Source organism: Rosa rugosa, chromosome 4 (genome assembly GCF_958449725.1).
Source record: "Rosa rugosa chromosome 4, drRosRugo1.1, whole genome shotgun sequence".
NCBI lineage: Eukaryota > Viridiplantae > Streptophyta > Magnoliopsida > Rosales > Rosaceae > Rosa > Rosa rugosa.
This window is the reverse complement of record NC_084823.1, coordinates 30,735,708-30,758,147: the sequence shown is the minus strand read 5'-3', so window position 1 is coordinate 30,758,147 and position 22,440 is coordinate 30,735,708. Positions and strand designations below refer to the sequence as shown.

General features: G+C 35.1%; 2 protein-coding genes and 1 non-coding gene across 3 annotated transcripts; 1 reads left to right on the top strand and 2 right to left on the bottom strand.

Moving 5' to 3' along the window:
* Positions 1 to 2,085: 2,085 nt before the first annotated feature.
* Positions 2,086 to 2,711, bottom strand: LOC133744642 (fruit bromelain-like). The gene is made up of 2 exons (XM_062172715.1): positions 2,473 to 2,711; positions 2,086 to 2,389 (listed from the first exon to the last, which is right to left on the bottom strand). Exons 1-2 carry the CDS (start codon positions 2,709 to 2,711, stop codon positions 2,086 to 2,088), a joined length of 543 nt encoding a protein of 180 aa, XP_062028699.1.
* Positions 2,712 to 3,814: 1,103 nt separating this feature from the next.
* Positions 3,815 to 3,886, top strand: TRNAC-GCA (transfer RNA cysteine (anticodon GCA)). Its single transcript has one exon. It is a non-coding gene; the product is annotated as a tRNA-Cys (tRNA).
* A 204-nt stretch (positions 3,887 to 4,090) lies between these two features.
* On the bottom strand, positions 4,091 to 14,355 carry LOC133741950 (uncharacterized). The gene is made up of 28 exons (XM_062169660.1): positions 14,037 to 14,355; positions 13,681 to 13,762; positions 13,367 to 13,442; positions 12,832 to 12,896; positions 12,687 to 12,731; positions 12,457 to 12,557; positions 12,229 to 12,370; positions 11,709 to 11,770; positions 11,560 to 11,633; positions 11,403 to 11,473; positions 10,974 to 11,061; positions 10,823 to 10,895; positions 10,644 to 10,739; positions 10,189 to 10,294; positions 9,882 to 9,975; positions 9,701 to 9,784; positions 9,459 to 9,615; positions 9,040 to 9,236; positions 8,909 to 8,953; positions 8,667 to 8,695; positions 8,447 to 8,568; positions 8,218 to 8,265; positions 7,808 to 7,932; positions 7,430 to 7,704; positions 5,685 to 6,651; positions 5,294 to 5,365; positions 4,693 to 4,812; positions 4,091 to 4,617 (listed from the first exon to the last, which is right to left on the bottom strand). The coding sequence occupies exons 1-28, from the start codon at positions 14,284 to 14,286 to the stop codon at positions 4,585 to 4,587; spliced, it is 3,699 nt and encodes a 1,232-aa protein (XP_062025644.1). The 5' UTR covers positions 14,287 to 14,355; the 3' UTR covers positions 4,091 to 4,584.
* Positions 14,356 to 22,440: the final 8,085 nt, after the last annotated feature.

Genomic DNA, 22,440 nt, shown 5'->3' with positions numbered 1-22,440 from the left:
AAGAGATACTATCTTTGATGCAATTGGGTGAGGATTATACCGAGTTAGTGCATGGAAGAGATACTATCTTTGATGCCATATCAAGGCTTTCTGAAACTAACAGAAATACCAAAAAGACAAATCGCCAACAAATTTCAGAATATATGGAAACCCACCAAGAGAATGAAATTAGGGAACTTCAAACATATTCTTGTCATTACTTGGGCAATACCCATATAGAATGGGAACGGAAACATGTAGAGAGCTGAGTGATTATTCAAAAACTAACATTAGCCCTTCTAAGTTTTATATTCCAAACCTCCAAAATGTTTGATTTCATCAGTCCACTTATTAGCAGTTTTAAATTACTAAAATCACATCTTTAGGCTATTCTATGGTCTTGTTGACTCTCACCAGCACATCATGTTACAACTGCTACTACAGATATCTTCTTCCATAAAGTGATCCAACCCAGACATCCTGCATGTTATGAATACTTTGATCCCTTCACATTTCCCCACTAGCCAACCTCGCATGCCTTGGTATCCGTTATCAGTACCCACCTAATTACCGGCACTTATACAGCATAATTAATGAGATGAACAAAAGTTCATTTTGCCTATAGATTGAATTCACCCAAACTATTGTCCATACTCAGATTCATACTCTTCATTAAAAAAAGACAATGAAATTCAACCATTCCTATCATCCTTCGTATGCTACAAAGTTAACTTTCAAAGCTGAAGATATAAGAAAAATAACAACTCCTAGCCTGGACACAATCCAACAACAAAAACCAGCTGATTCGTTCTATATCTAATTCAATTTCGTTTTATTTTGCTTCAATTTCACGGCAAACAAACAAAAGCTAAGCAACTGCAGAAAGTGATAACCGGAAAAAAAAAAAATGACCTTGGAATTTGACGGTAAGGTTGTGTAATTTCTTGAAATCATGAGGGTACCCGTTGGTATTTCAAAAATTTCATTAAACCGTCGCTACAGGACGCGCGCGCGGCTTGTGCTTCCAAAAGGAGGTCCATGGCAGCTTCTGCTTTTGCTCTAAAAAAGCCATGGCTTCCTAGAGAAGCAGGCTGATAAGGAGTTCACAAACCACCAAATGGGACTTTGCTTATAAGCACAGGGGCTTAAAAGCTCCCCCAAACGCACCCGTGTAACCTATCCGGCCTAGAAAGAAAATCTAAAAAGCTACGTAACCTATCTGACAACATGACCAAATTACAGTTTTTTATCAATGGGTATGCAACTTCCATTTATTATGGAATAAGTAGTGAAGTTCTGTTTTGCTATAACAAAAGAATTTCACTTCAAACCGAGATCATTAGCCTACTTCAATAAAGGGAATAGCCATTTAACTAATCAGTTGAAATCTGAAAATAAACTTTCAAAACAACTCACCTGCTGAGAGAATCCAGCAGGTATTCTAGTCATCCTCATGAACAAGTACATGTGTTTAAAACTTGTGCATAATATTAATCTTCATGATGAACGGTAATAAGAATCCATCAACATTTCAAACAACCGAACATATTTAATCATGCAGATACAAATTCAACTTGCTATACAGGACTTTTACAGGCTTTACCTACCAAACATCTAAGGGTACAGGGCGCGCATCATCCCCAAAATAATAGAGCAACTACATGTTTGTTGAGATGCAGCGCTGATAGATATATCAAATTTTACTATCTTAAACAATGAGCTAGCTAAAAGACTACTTTTTTTTTTCCCTGCTGATTCTGTATCTTGGGTTCTTGTATACACCTTCATACACACACACACACACACACAATGCAGTACTTGCAATAATCTCTTGTCAATCAACAATACACACACAGAATTGTCCAAAATATAATTGTAGAATAGCACAGATGCATTCCAATACTAACCAGAATTCAGAGAATATGAGTCAGCAGCTTATGTGACTTGAAAAGAAAAAAAAGAAAAAAAAAAAAAAGACGAGGGACAAATTAAGAGACCCAAACAGAAAACCCTAAAACGAACGGATTGAGAAACACGCCCTCAGCACCGCCAGCGATCCGTAGCAGTAGCGCAGAGATCTATCAGCCACATCGGTGAACATAAGGGTTATGGCAACCCATGGGGATTTCGGCGAAGGTCATGTACAGGGTGTACAGGGGGCCTCAAATCTTCAGGGTTGTGGCAACCCATGGAGATTTCGTCCATGGTCATATCAGAAAACTTGTGAAGGTGTGCAATAAACGATTTGTATTCCCGCCAGTCGTGCCTCCTCTTTAAACCCTTGAACGCGGTTTTGAATATGGCAAAACGCTTTTCTTTCTCTTCCATGCTCTTGTAGACGCGCTTGTACTTCCTCATCCATTCCTCGAAGACTTGAGAAGCGTTGAACGGATCCTCTTGATCGTCATATCTGACAACAGGGGGCATCAAAAAAGAAGATCAGGGTTATGGCGGCAACCCATGGGGATTTCGTCCGCGGTCATATCAGAAAACTTGTGAAGGCTCCTCTTCATACCCTTGAACGCGGTTTTGAATATGGCAAAACGCTTTTCTTTCTCTTCCTTGCTCTTGTAGACGCGCTTGTACTTCACCATCCATTCCTCGAAGACTCGAGAAGCGTTGAACGGATCCGCTTGATCGTCGGATGCGGCCACTTGAGAAATTGCCGAGGTTCCGATCAGCAATATGATGAACAGAACGGGAATGAAGAGGTTTCTTCGATGAAAACCCATTGCTTGATTCTATTGATCGATCAAGAAGACAATGAGTAGTTTTTTTTTTTTTTTTCCCGATGACAAAAACAATAACGGTGTGTTTGGATGAGAAAATTATAAAATCCGTAGGAATTTATAAATGATGGAATCTTTAACTCCATCAATCTAAAATTCCGTTAATTGCAATTTCTATTGTTTGGTTGCATCTATTTAGGATTTGAAATGTGTAATAAAATTAAGAAAGTTTAAAACAAATAAAAATATATAATAGAAAAAAGTATTGTTTTGGAAATAAAAATTGAATACTGCAAAGGAATTCGTAAATGACACCTATTTTGGTGGAAATTGAAGTGAGGAATTTAAATAACGAATTCCTTCGTTTTTTTCACAGAGAAATTTAAAATTTCCAATCTGATAATGCCAAACGAGGGAATTGGCTTTTAGGAATTATAAAATCCTCACTTTTAATTAAATTCCATCATTTTTTCCCTCATCCAAACACACTCTAAGAGTTGGGTTGTGTCTGTCCCTCTAGTTGTGTTTGAATTTCCCTTCTTTATAATCTTTGTTTAAGTATACACCATGTGTGTTTGATCATAGTTGTTTCAGTTATTATAAAGTAGAATATTTTAAATATCCTAATTAATGTTCGATTAGATTTTCTCTCTATGATTCAAATTTTGTACTTGCTATCAATGAATGTGTGTAATCATTCTTCCAAATCTCTTTTCCTAAAACACGGTATCAGAACAAATCCCTAACTCTAAAACCAAAAGCACAAAACCTAAAAGGAAAAAAAAAATTACAGAAAGTTAAACATAACTTACCAGGTACCAGTAAGTTATATTTAACTCTCTGTAAGATTACAAATATATGCATCAACTATGAGTGACCTTTTGTTCAAAGAGGATCAACTATGATGAATGCTGCAATATCGATACAGTAAATTGGAACCGATGAAAGCAAAATTTTGGAAATTAACATCACTTCAAGGTCTTGCTTTCCCTTTAAAAACTCTGATAAATTTGAAGGCAACTATAATGTTATTTTCTAAATATGATTTTTTTTTTTTTTTTGAAACTTCTAAATATGATTTATTAAGTGAATATAAATTAACAATTGGGTCCATAGCTCAGTGGTAGAGCATTTGACTGCAGATCAAGAGGTCACCGGTTCGAACCCGGTTGGGCCCTAAATATTTTTATATTCTTTTTAACTATTTTTACAGCAATATCTCCTTTTTGACAAAACTAAAAAGGATTTAGTTAAAAAGAATTTACTTTTGATCTGTAGTTATTTTCATGTGGTTAAAACTGTAGTTACTTGTGCTGGTGTCCGGTTGCTTATGTCGAGTCAAAACTTGCAAAAAAAAAAACTGAAGAAATCAAGCAAGATGACAAAACTTATCATTGATTTCACTTTAATATCTACAAATCAAAGACATCTTACAAACTCAACTTCACATAGAGAACCTATATTGCCTCATTATAAAAGCAAAACCTTGCCCCAACTTCATATTCTGTGTATAAATAATGTAAGGCAGCACATCCTCACCAATTGGCATCTTCTAAACCAACAGGTGCTACAGAATCAGATGTGCTCAACAAGTTCTCTGGTTAACCCTCTAATTTAGCTTCTTCGGTAGTTTCAGAAGCAGCATTACAAAAAGGAATAATTACATCCCGCCCTGACATAAAACCACAGATAGTTGTCATCTCGGCAAAGCTAATATGCACTACAAGAACAGATATACACATCCCTTCACTATACCTCTGATTTAGAAGTAGCCGCACTCAATAAGTTTCAGCTGCAGGACAACATATGCTGACATCTTCCAAAAGCGGATATGTGCCACCAATAAAAGATATAGTCCTCTCCTTGATAATCTGCTTCAGGAACGTGAGGGTCTTTTGGGTAGTTTAAGCTGCAGAAATACAAGACCTTATATTACGTCTGCCCTGTTAGAATGCAATATATTTACTCTTGCAATTTTCCTAACCTTTGATTTTGTAGTCCTCCATCCTCCTTGGTCCTGCTGTACTGGAGAGTACGAGAATTTATCAAAGGGATTGAGAATGGCAACTTTGTCGACGTTGGAACCATTAACAGGCAAGAAATCCTACAGATATGATAGAACGTGTTATTTACATTATCTTGGCCATTCATGACCTGTTTTTGTATACTAGTAATTCTCTATAGATGATTAAAACAGGGATAAAATCTCTGTTGCATTCAGTCCTGACAAAAGAACCTATTTTTGGAATTATCTAGTAAAAAATTTATTTTGTGGTTTTGCCACATACTGCTACAACTTAACAGAAGTCCCATAAAGGTTTCTTAAGAATTTGAAACCCAAGGGTGACCTGCTTTATCATGCCTTGGTTTTTTCATTTTTCTTTTTGAATACATGAGAAGAGTTAAAGACTAAATCCCCTAGGAAACCCTCCCCCTTGTTTAAAAGTTGAAAAACAGAACTCACTGAGAGAGGCACGGACATAGAACTGACTTGGTTAATGCACACAAATACCAGCTTTAGCTTTTGGTACAAATTTGTAAAACAACCATGATTGAAAAGACCGAAAGAATATTTACAAACTTACTTTGTCTTTTGTAGCCCTGTCAGAAGATGCCTCAAAATTTGTAATTTCCAACTGATCTAAGTAAAACATGATCTGCATTATGAATAGAAGACAGACATAGTAAACACGAAGGTGAGAAAACAGCGCCAAAAAGACCCAGTAATAAAGATGCAATTATGCAAATATGGCACAGCTAACATCAAGCAGTCATGAGAATTGTTTAATATTCTTTTTTTTTTTATGGACAAAACATTTGTGAGACTTTAAGCAAGAGGAAATCCAATAGTCAACCCTAAGTTCTATGAAACAGATTGCAAATTCAGGCACAATGGGAATTTCTTTTTCTTCTTTTTTAGTAGTTAACCAGCATAATATCATTTTAGCATCCTATAAGTTTCCACTAGAATCTTACCTTGTTGAGTAAATGAACATTTGATGCATTAGTTGCCATGACCTGTACGCCAAGGAAATTATCGTGGCTACTCTTGTGGTGACGGCAAAAGGGGCACAAGATGGTACCGAAAACAAACCCATCTTTTTCACACCATACACCCTGTCCAGGAGTGCCTTCAGAAATTTCATGGCAGACTCGATAATCAACTGATGAAATGTCAGTTATGAGAACACGTATGCCTGCTGATGTATTCCCAGTTTGAGATTTCAATATTTCGTTATGAAGAGATTCCAAGTAAAGTTTCGATGATGAAGTTATTGAGCATGTAACATGTAGATTATTCTCAGGAAGGCCCAATGGGCTTTTGCAGAGTGAGCAACAGATTTCTAGTCTCTTGTCCATGACAGAACCAACTGACACAGATGAAGTGCCACAAGTACTCGGGGGAAGATGATGAACTATGGACTTACAATAGTGCTCTGAATAATTAGATTCACTAAATTCAATTTTGCGAATGGCATCTCCACTGGTCATTGCCTCTTTTACGGAACCAGGACAATCAAGAGTTTCAGAATCAGGAGCACCACCAGACTGTCCCTGACTGGAGTTAACCAAGGATTGATACATGGACTTTCTCCTTTTCTGGATATGAGAATTAACACTCAAATCCAAAGATGATTCTGTTTCTGTCATTGAGCTGTAAGAGTTCAAAGTTGCATTCTTTTCAGGAGTAGCGGCTACAGAACACTGCCCCTTTGGAGAAGCCTTGCTACAATTGGTTAAGGATGTTGATTGGAATGAGAATTGGTCCGAAAAGAAAGAAGAGGACTCAATTGTAGTCGAAGTCGAACAGCACTTCTCATCCTTAGTAATTGATCCTGGACTGCACGTGGAAAAGATGCCGTCCGTACAAGGGGTTTCATTGACAACTGAGATGTCTGGATCTGCATCAGAGAATGACATGGACAAAGATGGCTTAAGGTACCTGCAAAAAGATGGCTTTGATCATATAAAGTGTTCAACTGTTTAGTTATGTCTGTCAGGCAGGAAATATATCATAACATATATATTACCTAGCAATTAACTACAGAAAAAATAGTCCTACAATGAAATATTAATCAAATCCTTCCTGATCAAGAGAAGAATGCAGGCAACTGCTTTTATAAACTCCACTAAATAAGATAAAAAAATATAACTTCAACAGTTCTGTTTCTGACAGACAGTGGTTAATTATGTAGGACGATGTTCCTCCCTAAGAAGATGCAGCAAATTGAAATCCCTCAGAATAAGCAATCCAAGCCAAGCTCTAGTTGGGACAGAGAGACCCATACGGCTATACATATGTAATAATGAAAATATCAAGCTCAGCCTGAAGTTGTGCGAATTACGTGTAATCACGAACTGCTCATGAGCTCAGATTGTAGTAGCTCAGAAGACTTGGGAAATAGAACCAATAGCACTTCTAGTCCGATAATGCAATAATATAATCATATTTCATGATTGAAAGGCATCAATTTAATGACTATTCTGAGAATGGCTAAAATGCAGAAACAATTTTCATAGAGGAAAAAAACTGAGCTCCATCATTGGTTCTATACAACAAACTTGACCTTCTTTCAGTCTACTCTTTGCCTAGCAGTTACGGACACTCAAATTTGAGTTGGAAAATGAAGCTACTACATACAACTGCCACAGAGTGTTCAGCAAAATACCTAAAGGATATTCAAAATTTATTGAACACTAAAAGTAGACTCAACGTTTACCTTGTATCTTTCTGAGGAGTAGATCTGATATTGATAAAGTCCTTGCTATTGTCAGCATATACATCCATTCGTGATGATACATCAAGATCATCTTGAGATGTCAGTAGAGAATCGTGCTTGCCTACATAAGTTTTTGTCTGTCCCTGAGGATCAGATTTATTCAAATTCTGATCTTTCAGTCTTGTAAACCCTTTACTGTGATCCATAGAAAGAATGATTTTCTCTCTAGTGTCAGAACTCTGTGACACATTGACCATATTCTTGCTTACCCTTTCCTGCATGAAGGTAACCAAAATCAATTACGTACTATTGGTCATCCATGAAAAAGAATGGAAAAAGTAGAATCAGAAATAGAGATAATTGGAACATGCAGCTAACCTTGACATTGTTGAAAAAGGATTTTAATTCCTCTATTGACGTGTCAAAGCTTTCATACTGTCTAATGGATTTCTTTAGCCACTTTGACACATATGCTGTATTTCTTCCTACCTGATAACGTTCATCTGCTTGCAATAAAAAATAAAACTAGTGAAGAGAACGTGAAAAGGTAGATATGGAAACAGCAAAAGATTGAGACTTGCATTCAAAAGAAACATCAAAGAAATTGTATTTGAAGAGCTAGTTTACATAAATTGAGGACTGAATACATTGAAAAGGCAATCCTGAACTAACTTAAGAAAAGAAACATATACTTGAGGGTTTGAAGTTTAAACTTTGTTTGCAAAATATCTCCAGGAAAACATTATCAATGATTTAAGAGACAAGGAATTATATTCAGGAACACGTACCTAATAAGATGACAGCTCCATAATCAAACCTATGTCGAATACAACGTCCTAAAGAAATCGAAAAACAATTAATAGTATACCTAAAGAATTAATATATCAGATAGTGCACAAAAGGCTATCAAATCAGTGTGGAAATGAAAAAATCCACAGAACATTAAATTCTCCCAAGCACAAAGAAATATGTGGGCTAAAATCCCAGTTTGAGAGACTGAAACTAAAACTAGGGTACCTGCAGCTTGATTTAAAGCTCGGAAGGCTTGGTGACAGTACCATTCATTTCCACTCAGAAAGCCCTTGGATGACTTATATGCATCATTGTATTTCTTCTTTAAGGAAATCTTAATGTCATTCCTAAAAAGAAGTTGAAGGAAAAGAACATTTAGCAAATTGTTACTTATATAAAGCATTTCTGCTCCAACAGCATTATCTATGAAAGGAAAGTGTCTTACATGTTGGGAAATGGAATTCCCACAATTATCTGAGATGGTTAAGATAAAACTGATGGTTAAAGATCTTGTAAATAACTGCCCATGGTACCACTGTACTTGTGTGACCAATTTCCCAGAAATTATCATGTCTAAACTTAATAAGCTCCTCTCCAATACATTTAGCCGCCTCCAAAAAAAAAAAAAAACAAAAACAAAACAAAAGGACGAAAAAAAATGTGTATACATAATGAGGAAAAGGATACCACAGCCCGAGCATTGTCATCTGTGAAGTCGATTCCTTCTGAAACCTGCAAGCACAATGCAAGAATTGAGCATGTGAAAGTCAACAATATGTCCTATCAATATCTATTTTTAGGACCAGAATCATTTTCACCTTTCCTCGGCACACAGCCAGTAAAGCAGCTCCATCAGTGTTATTCTTTTGTGCACACTTGACTGCAGTGAAGCTACTTTGTCTTAATTTCTTGTTAGCACCTTTATTTCTCCCAAAAGCAGGTTTATTGCCCCGACGAATTGAATCATAATAACCCTTCAGTACAAACTCAAATTCCTCCTGGTCTCCACCGGGCTCTGCAATAAATTAACGATTCTCAACCAAAGAGAAAATAACAATCTAGCGAAATGAACTTTCAGTATCCACATAAAGTATAAAATTGGCTACTCTTGTACCTATGCAGAAATGATAAACATAAAGCACTTAAAGTAGAAATATAGAATCTTAACTACAACTCTTAAAGCAGTATATCAAGCCTGCTTAACATAAAGAAGTGCATAAAGAACAGACAGCCTCACCAACAAAAAGGGACTTTCTTTCGTTTAGCAGAGACCATTGTCCTGTTTCACGCCAACGCTTGCATAACTTCCCCATTAGCTTGTAACTTGGGAAGAACACTAGACACCCACCCGGCACACTTTTGAAAATTTCCTCTAAGGATTTTCCAAGTGCATCCTTCAAAATAACATAAGACAGACTTAATTTTGCATGGGAAAAAAGACCTATTCTAAATAAAAATAATATAATTTTGCCAAATTACCTGGAAGGAATATTCATCTGCTGTCTTATAACTTGCATTCAATGGCACATTACCTGGGCCAGTAGAAATAATAGTGGGCCAAACCTGCAGTGGCAAAGGTGATACCTTGTAACTACAAGAGCTGTGCAACCATCAAGAATCAATCATCAGTAAAAGAACAGAGAAATGACATTAATCATACCTGTGATTCAACATCAATTACATGGGGAGCTTCCAGAGTACTTCCAAACTGAAGGCCAAGCTCAGATGAAAAGGAATTCATTGGTGACAAAGTCCTAATTTCAAAAAGGAATAGATTATTATTGCTGTAATAAATATTCTACATAGAGGAATGTCATGCAACTGAAGCTTGGGTTGAAGAAATGACAAGTAGAAGCAGAAATCTGTGGTCAATAATGAGTAAAAAACAGCACTTATGTAGTTACATCCTCATTCTGAGAAATAGTAATGAATAAGCAGTAATACAGTATTACTTGCACTATACTAACCCCGATGTTAAAATGACTGACAAGGAAAGATTGGCAATATCTTGAAACACAACAGCAGGATTCAAGCACCACAAACTGAATGTATGTGTCCAATCGCCAAAAGTTCCTGATACAATATCAGAACCCATATTTTATCAAGCTGCAGCTCAATCTTAAATTATGATTGATAGTACAGCAAAGAGAAATATAATAACCATTGACATGATGGGACTGGTCAAACTATTATCCAGTTCTTATGTATCATTATTAATTTTATCTCTTATTATAAATGAATTTAAGAGGTTACACAAAAAAACCAAATTTGAAAGATATGGCAGCTGTACTAATTACATCACTGATTTCAATGAAAAATGACCTCATAGACAGAAGGCCATTTTTAATGGAAAAAGACCAGGCCGATGTTCTCCGTCACAATCCTCACACAAAAATATATTAAAGCTTTATGAACTGCTTACCAACGTCTCTTTTAACATATCTCTGTAAAGCAAGCTGATAATCGACCATATGAGACCCATTTCTTGAGAAGAAGTAAGTAAGCGAAGAGAACAATCCTGTGACATTTCCATAGAAATTCAATTAAATATTAGTCAAGTTAACCTTAGGACATGTAAACGTATCAAGTAGAAGGCTTTACCTTCCAATGTCACAACAGCCATGCCACTTAAATGGGCTACCTCTGATTCTTTATCTGTAGCAGCTTTGATTGCCTGAAATAGAAAAAAAATTGACAACAGCGCAAAATACCAACTAGTATGAAACATTACAAATGTTTACAACCAAAATACCTTTGTGGCACATTCAAGTAAGACTGGGAAGCACTGCTGTGATATATTAGCTTCCTGAAGCTCTCTCAAAGCCTTGTCACCAGTCCAACTGTAACATACAAAAACAACAACGATACCCCGAAAGAAAGAGAAATAAGATATTCATTCTAAGATGACTAGAAAATAGAAATGCCAGTTTACTAAACTTAAAACACATCAACACTCCAGTAAAAAAAAAATAGTAAATAAGCACTTCTCACTCTATCAGTACTAGTTCAAAGATGAGTGGTATTTAATTATAACCAGGAAAATAGTCGAAAGAGTAGGCACTCATTTGCTTTGCTTTCTAATCGTGTCCCATTATACCATGAACCATTACTTTATATTAACTATTAACTGAATACATTATATAAACAAGAAGTTGATGAACATGTCATCCAAAATCCTTACCAAGACACAAAGTGCTGAAATTCACGCTTTTCTAACTTATCTTTCCTTCGCTCAATCCAACTTAAGAGGTCCTGTATGTATGTAGAACTCAAATGACCAAATATTCAAACAGGACAGTTAAATGCAACAAACACAAGTGCAATCTATAAAACAAAACCTGTATCATTTCATATAGAGGTTGGTAAACCAAAACATCCAGCGGGCAAAGCTGCTCTAGTTCCATCTGCAATTCTTTTAGAAGGTATGGACACTAGATAAGTGATAGAAAGTGACATGGAATGAAATTATACTAGTTTAGTATCTTACTGTTCAAAACTTCTTCATCAATATCTACACTACCAGCATCGCGAGCAACATCCTCTATATTGCTGCAGAACAGGGGGTTGAAAGAACTTCTAAGAAACTCACATGTAAATAGAAATCAAACCTTCAACTGATGCAGGATAACATGAGCATATGGTGACTTACATCTATTAGAAAGAAAACGAGAAACAGACCGTACTAAGGAAAACATATCAATTGAGAGCTTTGAAAGAGTATTCAGCTCAAAACATATCAATATCACATACAAAAGTAGGCTGGAAAATGTAAATTTTTTTTATTATTTCATAAATGTGCTTGCAAAGATGCATAAGGAACTAAAAGAAATGATGACCTCAAAGTTGAAAAGTATGAAAGAAAACAAAAGGTCAGTAGGTAGAATTCTAGAAATTGATGAAATACCAACTCAGATTGCTTAGGCATTTGATTTACAAGCCTTGTCAGTAAACAAGAGAATGATGTGAACGACAATGTAAAACGATACATATAAAGTGGTCAAACTTACTGGGCTTCATCCAGAACTACAATGGACCCCTGAATATCTACTTCCATGGCTCCCCTAATGACTGGATTAATGATGTAGTTATATGGACAAAAAACCAGTTCTGCATCGTCTGACATAGAACGAGCGGCATAATATGAACAACCTGAAAATGAAAAGAATATTAGTGAGACTTAACCATAGCAATATATAAGAGGCACATGCATTGATGCATATAACAAGAAAGTAGACCTTTGACAACTTTTCCAACTTTCACGAGATCCTCAATATCGTAGGCCTCGTGGCAGCCTCCTTTCTGAAGAGATGGATGTCCTTTGACTTTGTGTACGTTTCTGTTTGCAAGAACAAAAATTTAAATTTTATACTCTTAGCAATATTGTTCTAAATGATTATGTTCCTAATTACATCATTGGTATGCAGAAAATTAGAAAGGAGGGTATTTGAATAAAGAAATTACTCACTTAAATTCTACGCATCCAACCACTCGATCCTTCAAAAGAAGCTTACTGAGAAAATCCGATAACATGTCTTAGAGGGGGAGAGAGAGTGAGAGAGAGAGAGAGAGAGAGAGAGGAAAGTGAAAACCAAAATCTGTTGTAAGTGTACCATTCTTCGTCAATATTCTCTCTCCCATGTACTTGTGCATTTGTGCAGTAATGCTTCCTAGAGGCCTGGAACATGTAAACAAGAAAGACAGCGACCATAATTATTGGATGTCTGGACAGCACCAATTTTGACAAATAATGAATAGTCAGAAATTAAGAGCACATATACAGAACGAACTCAAAAGTATTTTTGAAAAAGAAAAAAAATTGGAGAAGAGGAAAAGTTTCAGAAGAATTGCTTTTTCTACAGTTGTACTCAATTTTAATGAGTAGGTTTATGGGCTTCAGTGTTTTGTTAATGAGACTTCATATTGAGCAACATTAGTGTCTTTCACCATACTCAGACTTCTACAAAGAGAAAAATATGCAATCATCAACATTCAAATGAGCCTGATGACATAAATAGCAAGAACAACAACACAAGGGGACAGAAGCATTTATCATGAAATTGGTGAAACAAAACATGAATTGAAAATATTAATGTCATTTAATGCCAAATCTTTATAGAGATCTAAGATCAACATGACCAAACTTACCAGCACTGCCATAGGCACCCGATAGGAAGTTTTCCGATATTCACGGATGACTTGAGAAATTTGTGAATGTGTCCTCCTTAAATAGAGAAAAAGAAGATCAATATCTTAGCTAAGAAATCCAACATTGCATAATACTTTAAAACTCATCTTTGCTCTATTCAATTGTTGAACTTGGACTGTAACAGCAACTAGTTTACTACCGCATATGTGGAGTATCTAAATTATCTTTAATCCTGCCTTTTCCCAGAAACTACTGATGACTCCAATGTAAGGAAACTAGTACAGTAACAGAAGATACTACACAAAAAACTTACGATGCATAGTATACGGTAGGAGCTGCCTTTTTCTTCCGATTTTCAGATTGAGACGGCACTGGCTTTTCCGATGGCTGAGCACCTACGAAAATATACATACATAAATTCAAAAATTCCAATTGATGCAAAAAAAAAAATAACAATTCCACTCCCACAAAAGCACAGTGGACTCTCTGAAATTGACATAGGAACCCAACACATGAATCGATAATCTCGACATGAACCATCACAAAAACTTCAAATTACACTTCCAAAATCAACAAACGACAATTCTAATTCCAGAACTGACCCCATCAAATAACCTAATTTCTAACCAAGATCAAAACTTAACCACTCAAATACAAAATCGGACTCACTCAAGTGCTCCTCTTCTGGAACAAAGCCGCCGCCGTGGGCGATGGGATCGGTCATGGCCTTGGGGTTGGGCTTGGAATGGGAGAGATTGGCGTACATATTCTTGGCCTTGAAGCTCTGCTGCCAGGCGAGGATGGAGCAGAGAAGAGAGAGGGATTTGCCGGTTCCGGTGGGAGACTCGAGCAAGGCGTGGCAGTGGTCGTCCCTGACAGCTCGATCGAGAGTGGAGACGACTCTGCTCATGAACGCCATCTGCGCCGCGTACGGCTGGTACGGGAACTCCACATCGATGCCTCCGATGCGGTACGAGCTTTTCGATGAGCTTTTCGATGAGCTTTTAGGGTTTGCTCCCGGTGTTGCACACGCCATTTTTTCTTTTCTTCTTTTTTTTTTTGTGCCGCGGGAAACTTGAGAAAACTGCAGAGTGAAGGATGAAGAGTCTCTTATGTGTGGGGAAGAAGGAGAAAAAGAAAAGAGCGGAAAATGCTAGGGTCATTTTGGCGGGAAATCGGTAGCGCTACTTTTTTTTTTTTCTTTTTTTCTTAATAAAAAATTTGGATAAAAATAAAATAAAAGAAAGTTACGTATAGGATTTAAGACGCATAGCATGGTATCGAATAATAAAACTTTTAAGATACAATAAAGAAAAGGTATTCATTCATATACTATTTTGAAGTAGCCAATCAACGTAGTTGTTAGTTTATCTGTCATCATATCTGCTTCTCTGGAAAACATAATCATTGTTGGAAGTTGAGAAATCTTTTAGCATCTTGGTTAGAAATTGAGAATCTCCTTCAACTTAAATATGAGTAAGACTAAAACATTGAGCCCAGAGTAAACTAATGTGCGCATATCATATGTTTTCGTGCACCAATACAATTCAACATGATCTCGAGAGCTATCTCATTGAGATTCACTGTTATTTTGGAGGTGGGTAGCCAATAAGTTGTGAAAATGAGTAGAGTAAGAAAGCAAAGCATTTTTTTTTTTCTATCAGTTTTTAGTTTTCATCTTGCGTAACATATTGAACATGTAGTACATGAAAGTGTAAATTTTGCAGACAATATTGAAAGTTTAAATTTTGAAGGACTTGCAAACGTTTGAAATTTTATATTTTCAAATTCCAATTGATTGATGTCGTAATGGAGTTGGGATAGGCCAAAATTTCCAGCAAAAAATAGAAGAAAATATGTAAAAGAAAATTATGAAATCTCAATATACTAATATATAATACTCATATTGAATAATAATCTTAATGTGTGGGGAAGATGAGAAAAAGAAAAGTGCGGAAAATGCTAGGGTCATTTTGGCGGGAAATCGGTAGCGCTACTTTTTTTTTCTTTTTTCTTTTTTTCTTCATAAAAAATTTGGATAAAAGAAAGTTACTTATAGGATTTAAGCCGCATAGCATGGTATTGAATAATAAAACTTTTAAGATACAATAAAGAAAAGGTATTCATTCATATACTATTTTGAAGTAGCCATTGTTAGTTTATCTGTCATCATATCTGCTTTATGTTTTCCAGAGATCATGGTTAGAAGTTGAGAAACTTGATGTGGCCTTCGACCATTGCTACGCGTTGCTCGAGCTCAGAGTAAGAAGTTGATAGAAATCTTTTAGCATCTTGGTTAGAAATTGAGAATCTCCTTCAACTTAAATATGAGTAAGACTAAAACATTGAGCCCAGAGTAAACTAATGTGCATATCATATGTTTTCGTGCACCAATACAATTCAACGTGATCTCGAGAGCTATCTCATTGAGATTCACTGTCATTTTGGAGGTGGGTAGCCAGTAAGTTGTGAAAGTGAGTAGAGTAAGAAAGCAAAGCATTTGTTTTTTTTTTTTTTCCTATCAGTTTTTAGTTTTCATCTTGCGTAACATATTGAACATGTAGTGCATGAAAGTGTAAATTTTGCAGATAATATTGAAAATTTAAATTTTGAAGGACTTGCAAACGTTTGAAATTTTATATTTTCAAATTCCAATTGATTGATGTCGTAATGGAGTTGGGATAGGCCAAAATTTCCAGCAAAAAATAGAAGAAAATATGTAAAAGAAAATTATGAAATCTCAATATACTAATATATAATTCTCATATTGAATAATAATCTTAATATAGTCAAATAATAAGATATTTCATGGTTTTAGAGATTAAGGGTATTTTAGGTCATTTGGGTGTGTATTTAGTCTAATATTAGAATGAAAAATTAAATAGGTGGTGTATTGAGTATGGGGTGTGTATTAAGAAAATAAGGGTGTGTATTTAAAACTCCTCTATTATACCCTTAATATTAAATTCCTTGAATGATGATTTTTTCTTATCACAAATTATTATAATGGTGCATTTAAGATTTTATCAACTCATTATTATTGAAAGTCCCTAAACAACTCCTTATACATAATATATAATTACTTTGAGTTTCATTATATGGGTTGAAAATTGATACTAGGCTAAATATATAGCTAGCATATACCATTGCATCTTGAGATGAAGAAGTGGGATGTTGTGATTTACTAATTTTAGTTTATCAGATTGCATCGCCATATGAAAAGCATGAAGATTATGATATTTTTAATTTTTGTAGTAAATAGGGAGTGAAATGATATACTATATCGGTTTTTAAATAATATACTTAATTATTGTTCTGTTGCAATAACTTTAGTTTGCTTATATAGGATGACTTGCAGCCTCACTGACTTAGCTGCAGTAATTGTTTACATTTGGCTTGATAAAGATGAAGTGGTCTACTTTACTGACATTTTTGGTTAGTTAGCAATTACACTATGAGAACTGGCATTATATATGGTGGAGACCTATGTATTGATTATACTTGTTGTTATCTTTATAGATACTGGATATCATAACTCTTTTGTTATTAAGCTGTGGTGGAGGCTTGGAGGGTTGAGAATTGAGATACACACGCTTTGATTTTCTTTTCTGTTGACATAGATATACCCAAATGTGTGTCAATTATGCTGTAACAAAGAGATATATTGATTGACTATGTAAATCAATTTTCTCGATGTATGGATGCCCTATTCATTATTATTTTATTACTCTTTGAGTATTGAATTTTTCATTTATTTGTCTGATGTATTAATAGCATGTAGGCAAAAAATAAATAGGGGCCAGTTCTTTGGCACTATTAGTAAATAACTAAAAATTACTATTTCACACCATTCTTATGGTGTGAATGTTGATTGGATAGCTAACAAGGGATAGTGGTAATAAAGACACTGTTGCTCAATTAATGCTCTATGTTCTATAGGAAACTGGAGTAAATGGCACTGACACTGGATGGGTGGCTGCAAAGTGGCTATTGTGATAAACGGTGTCTATTCTTTTCAATTCACGCTAATAGTAGATGATGTCCTATAGTAGGAATTCTAGTAGTGGATGATACTTGGTAGAAGATGTAGTTGGAGAAATATAGTGGCGAAGATGAGAGTTTATGATGGTGGACATGGATGTTTGATGGTGGTGATAGAGCAATAATAATGGTGGTAGTAATGAAAGAGAAAGAGTAAAAGATGGAGAATATGGAAGTATGGGTGTTGGAAAACTTGTAGGATGATGACATCGTGAAACAGGATAAAGAGAGAGCTTAAAAGATGAAGGGAAAGAAGAGAATCGGCTAGCTCTCCTCTTTGCACGTTGGAAACAAGAGAGGAATAGTGAAAAATGATAACAAATGAAGGAAATGATTTGGGAAGAAAAAGAGGAAAATGATGAGAAGAGAGAAGTAACTAGCTCGATCTCTTCATGGTGCATGGGAAACAAGTAAGGGATAAATGTGCATATGATTTTGGGTCACCAAAGTTAAGGGAAAAATATGTAGGAAAGAAGATGAGTGATTGGACACTACTACATAAAATAGATTTCTGGACACCTAGTTTTTTATTACAAGGACGATGTCATGAAAATCATCAAAATGTAGGGCCTAAAACAGCTAACACTTAAAAACAAAAGAGAAAAATTCACCATCAGTGTCCAAATTCTAGTGTCAAGGCCAATTTGATACCCAAACTCTAAACTAAATCAATGTGATACATGAAGTCTTATTTTGATATCGACGTCATACCTCCGGCAAATTTCCATGACGGCTCCGTGTTAAGTGTGTGTAACGCATATGATATTTTTATCAAAGGCAAAATTGTCTTTCTCTATTAACTAATTTACAAACAAAACAAAAAAAGATGAATTCTGGGTTTATTGAACCCAGATGAACAAAGTGATCTTCATGTAACCAAAAAAAAAATGTGATCTTCATATGTAGCAAGAGTTGCAAGCCAAAATGGAGTATTGATTACTTTTTTATTGATAAGGCTTATATTTGCAGTTGTTATACTCTTCACTGCTCTTGCAGTTCAAGACAAACTCATGGATGCTCATAATGAATGTGATGTGGCAATGCTTATAAAGTTGTAGTTAGATTAGACTATATAAATCACCCGGATGATGCTGCGAGTTTGTGTTTTTCTTTTCCTTCAAAGTTTGTACGCAAAATTTTTAAAATAATAAGCTGAAAAATATAAATGTACATTTTCCAAAGGTTGTGTTTTTACCATACTGGTATGTTTACATACTGCAAAAATGAAAGTTTTAGGTAGACGCTGGTATTTAAATCAAGCTTTACATTTTTTTTTAAAATTGACATTCTAACCTAAGTTACAAAAGTAGTTAGTTTTCTTCAAAATATTTTGTATCAATACTCATAATCCTACATGAGTACTTCAGAAGTTTCCTCAGTTGGGTCTTCCACTATAAAAGTTTCGTCATTGGTTCCTAGATGCGGTGCCACTGAAAGTTTGGGTAGTCAGATAAGAAAAAGACTAAATGAAGCTGCAGATGAAATACAATCTTCAAGGTAATCATATGAAATATAAGGAAAAAGGCATCCGCTAAAATCAAATAAAAATCAATCTTACCATTACTCACAGACTTGGATCACACTTGGTCTGGTTCAAATCGGGTGAATTATTAGGTTAAGCGTAGATTAAATCTAAGTAAAATAGCATAAACAATTGATTGTTTAGAGTATTCTTCCTTTTGTGTAAAAGGAAATGACTACATACTGCTTTAGCTTCTGAATATCACTAGTTTGATGATACTAAAACTATTTTAAACAAAAGATCATTCAACTGATCAAATAATGAAATCAAAACATGCATATGAGCCTCAAAGAGAAGAAATATATCTTACCGATTATTGAAAACCTTTCTTTGTCAAATGCACTTTGTGAGGGATTAGAATTTTGCATCATTTGATTTTAATGATATGAAAAACAACTAAATGGCCAAAACCTTATCCAGCATTGAGTAATTATTGGTAGAAAAAATTCTAATCCTTGAGAATTAAATATCTACCATCCAACTCATCCTGAATCATATATTTATACAATGCATGCACTTAATTGTGCCTTAATCAAAGCTACTCAAATAATTCTCTCCTCCTGCGACGGCTGGGCTTGAAACCAATCTTGTTTTGCTCGCAGCAACCTCCTCTGTCGATCCTTAGTGGTAACACTTCGAAATGTCCACTCAAAAACTCAAGCTTACCATTGCTTTATTAATTGTCCAAAATGTCCAACATCCCTGATAGACTCGAAATGAGTTCTCAAAATTAACCCTGTTGACAATTGTTAATATATAGCAAGTAGGAATCGTTCTATCCGGGGATTGAGGGTGCTCCTGTCATTTAAACGTCAAAGAAAAGAGTATTAATCACAAATATACAATATTTACAAAAATTACAAAGAATTAAGGGGGTTTCAAAATTTGTTTTATTTACTAAACTAATTATCTAACTAACTAATTACATTGACCAATCAACCAAGAATCAAGATAAGATGGACGGATGAGATGCATTGATGAAGTTAACAACCTTTAACACAAATTCAAGACTACAAATCATAATTTTCGAATCAAAATATCAACTTGAACGAAATCAATCAAGAACAAACCATGAACGCATGCATAAGTTCTTTTTACTTTCCTTAGTTAAATTAACTAGATGAACGCACCATAGTTAACCCTATTAAACATGTTATGCTAGTGAGTGATCAATCTAATAACACACATATTCAACGCAAGAAGTACTTTGAAAGTTTGATTGATTTAAGAAAAACACACAAGTTAGAACGCTAATCAAGCATGCAATTCTCTTTGTTGATTTAGCTAAGTAATTATAAGTTTTCCACTTAAATTAACAAGACCTAGAACGCTAGCATCTTATTATGGATTCAATCATGTAATTCAAAACCTAAAGTGGCCACTAAAGAAATCGAAAACATGATAGGTGGGATTGAAGAACAAAACCAATAAACATTCAAGAACATATAAAGAAATCGCAAAATACAATTCTGAAAATCCTAAAACGAATTCATGCTTCAAGGCTATTGGAAACTAAACATCAAAACATATACTTTAATCTAACATAAAATCGCAAGATCCAAGAAAACCAAAAACAAAGAACGCTAAAGAATTTTATTTTTAAGTCACAAGATAACAAAACCGAAAACAAAGTTCTAGGGTTCATGGTTACACTTTTAAAGATGTTTCAAGAACGCAAGAAGGTCTTCAAAGGTGGTGGAGGATGATGAGGCTCACGGCAAGGATAGATGAATGGAGAATGAACTTGCTTCATGGCTTCAAAATCTTGAACACTTGGAGAGACCGAAACTTTGAGAGAATAAAGGGAGATATTTGCGATTTTGATTTAGGGTTTCATGATGATCTTCACGGCATTGTATCCCTCCTTTATATAGTGCACGGCCTAGAGTTTAATTCCCTAAGAATTCTCCAAGTTTGTATCATCCGACCAATGAGAAAATTCCATTTGAATTAGAGAACAAGTCACTTTAGTCTTGGCCGAATTCTTCATGTATTTAGACAATATTTCGGCTTCCTTATATGTAGAGTCATAAACCAATACTTATTCCTCTACTTTCTCTCCAAAAATTCCAAAGAAATCCGAAAATAATCCCTTAATATTCTTGCCGAAATCTTCTTGATATTCCTTGTATTTCTCACGGCAAAAATCAACTAGAATGGGCCATGGACTCCTCAAAACGTCATGGAAGGATCTAGAGACTCATGTGCAAGTCACATGCTTCAATATTTGGGCCAGGCTTCTCAATTGGACGATTTCAAAGCCCAATCCTTGGTTGCCGAAATTCCTTGTGCATTCTAGAACATTCTTGAACAATCTTGAGTCATCTTGAAGCCACAACATCTCCTAGTACCACCAAAACTCCTAGTGTCATCAGGTTTCCTAGTCCAACTGGGACTCTGTCATTTTTCATTTCCGAACACCATTTTTCCGAGCTCACTCCTAATTGCATTAGAATTCCTACTTCAACTGTGATTCCTTTTCCTGGTAGGATTAGGAAAGCTTCATTTCTCCATTTTTGATCATTTCTGCGCCACATTTCCTCCTTGCCTTCATTTCTTTCATTTCCAGCTCTTCTTAGCTCATTTCCTGCGTTTGGAGCTCAAATGTACCTAATTACAACAAAGTAAGTTAGAAATGATATTGTTAAGAGAATAACTAAGTAAAATGTATGAGAAATGACACTAAAAACATAGGAAATATTGGTCCGATCAATCCCAAACCCTAAAATCAAGCTCTCCAAGAATTTTCACTTCCGAATCACTTATGGAACAATTTGAGAAGTTCTGAAAATCATCCAATCATCTGGTAACCATGCATTCTTAAGGAGAGAGCATGTATCTGAAATAAATCAATGTTTCTTTGGTACATAACTTTGATAGCTTAAGTTGAGTAGCTATTCCAGTACTACGATATATTGACTACAAATTTCACAAACGCAATGACAAAAGCAGTGATTAAGAAATAAGTCTTATCAATGTCATACTAGTCTATAAACTTATCATAAAAGGAATCAAAACTGGGAGGAGTTTCCTCATAATTATTAGCAGCTGTGAACAAAAGACAAGACATAAAATCTGGAAATGAGAGGTTTTGAAAGCTCAAGGGATTGAGACTTATGTTGTACCATAATTTGCAGATGAAAGGAACTGTCCGAAGCAAAGACTCCATCCCAACTGTAGAAAGCACATTACTTAAGCAATATGTCTCCAAATCCCCATATCTTCTTATTTGCTCATCTTCCATCTTCGAAACAAATCCTAAATCCCAAATGCTCACTCCTAACAAGGGAATTCACCGAAACATTTGTGGTGGTGAAGAAATGAAAAGGCTAACACATATTTATCAGGGCCGGTCCTGAGATTCTAATAGCCTGAGGCGAAGAATTAAAATGTGGTCTCTTATATATATATTGCTCCAAATAACATTACAAAATTATTTATTTTGAATAAAAGTAAATATTAATAATATAAAAAATTATGAATATTTATTCATACATAAATTTATAAAAG

Bases quoted from the DNA above. Each gene is read 5' to 3' on its own strand.
- LOC133744642 (XM_062172715.1), bottom strand. From the start codon at position 2,711: ATGGGTTTTCATCGAAGAAACCTCTTCATTCCCGTTCTGTTCATCATA. The intron at 2,390-2,472 runs GTTTTCTGATAT...CCCTGTTGTCAG, and splicing joins ATGAAGAGGAGCCTTCACAA to ATATGACGATCAAGAGGATC.
- LOC133741950 (XM_062169660.1), bottom strand. From the start codon at position 14,286: ATGGCGTTCATGAGCAGAGTCGTCTCCACTCTCGATCGAGCTGTCAGG. The intron at 9,976-10,188 runs GTTAGTATAGTG...TTTTGAAATTAG, and splicing joins TCAGTCATTTTAACATCGGG to GACTTTGTCACCAATGAATT. The intron at 4,813-5,293 runs GTAAGTTTGTAA...TCATATCTGTAG, and splicing joins ACAGGGCTACAAAAGACAAA to GATTTCTTGCCTGTTAATGG.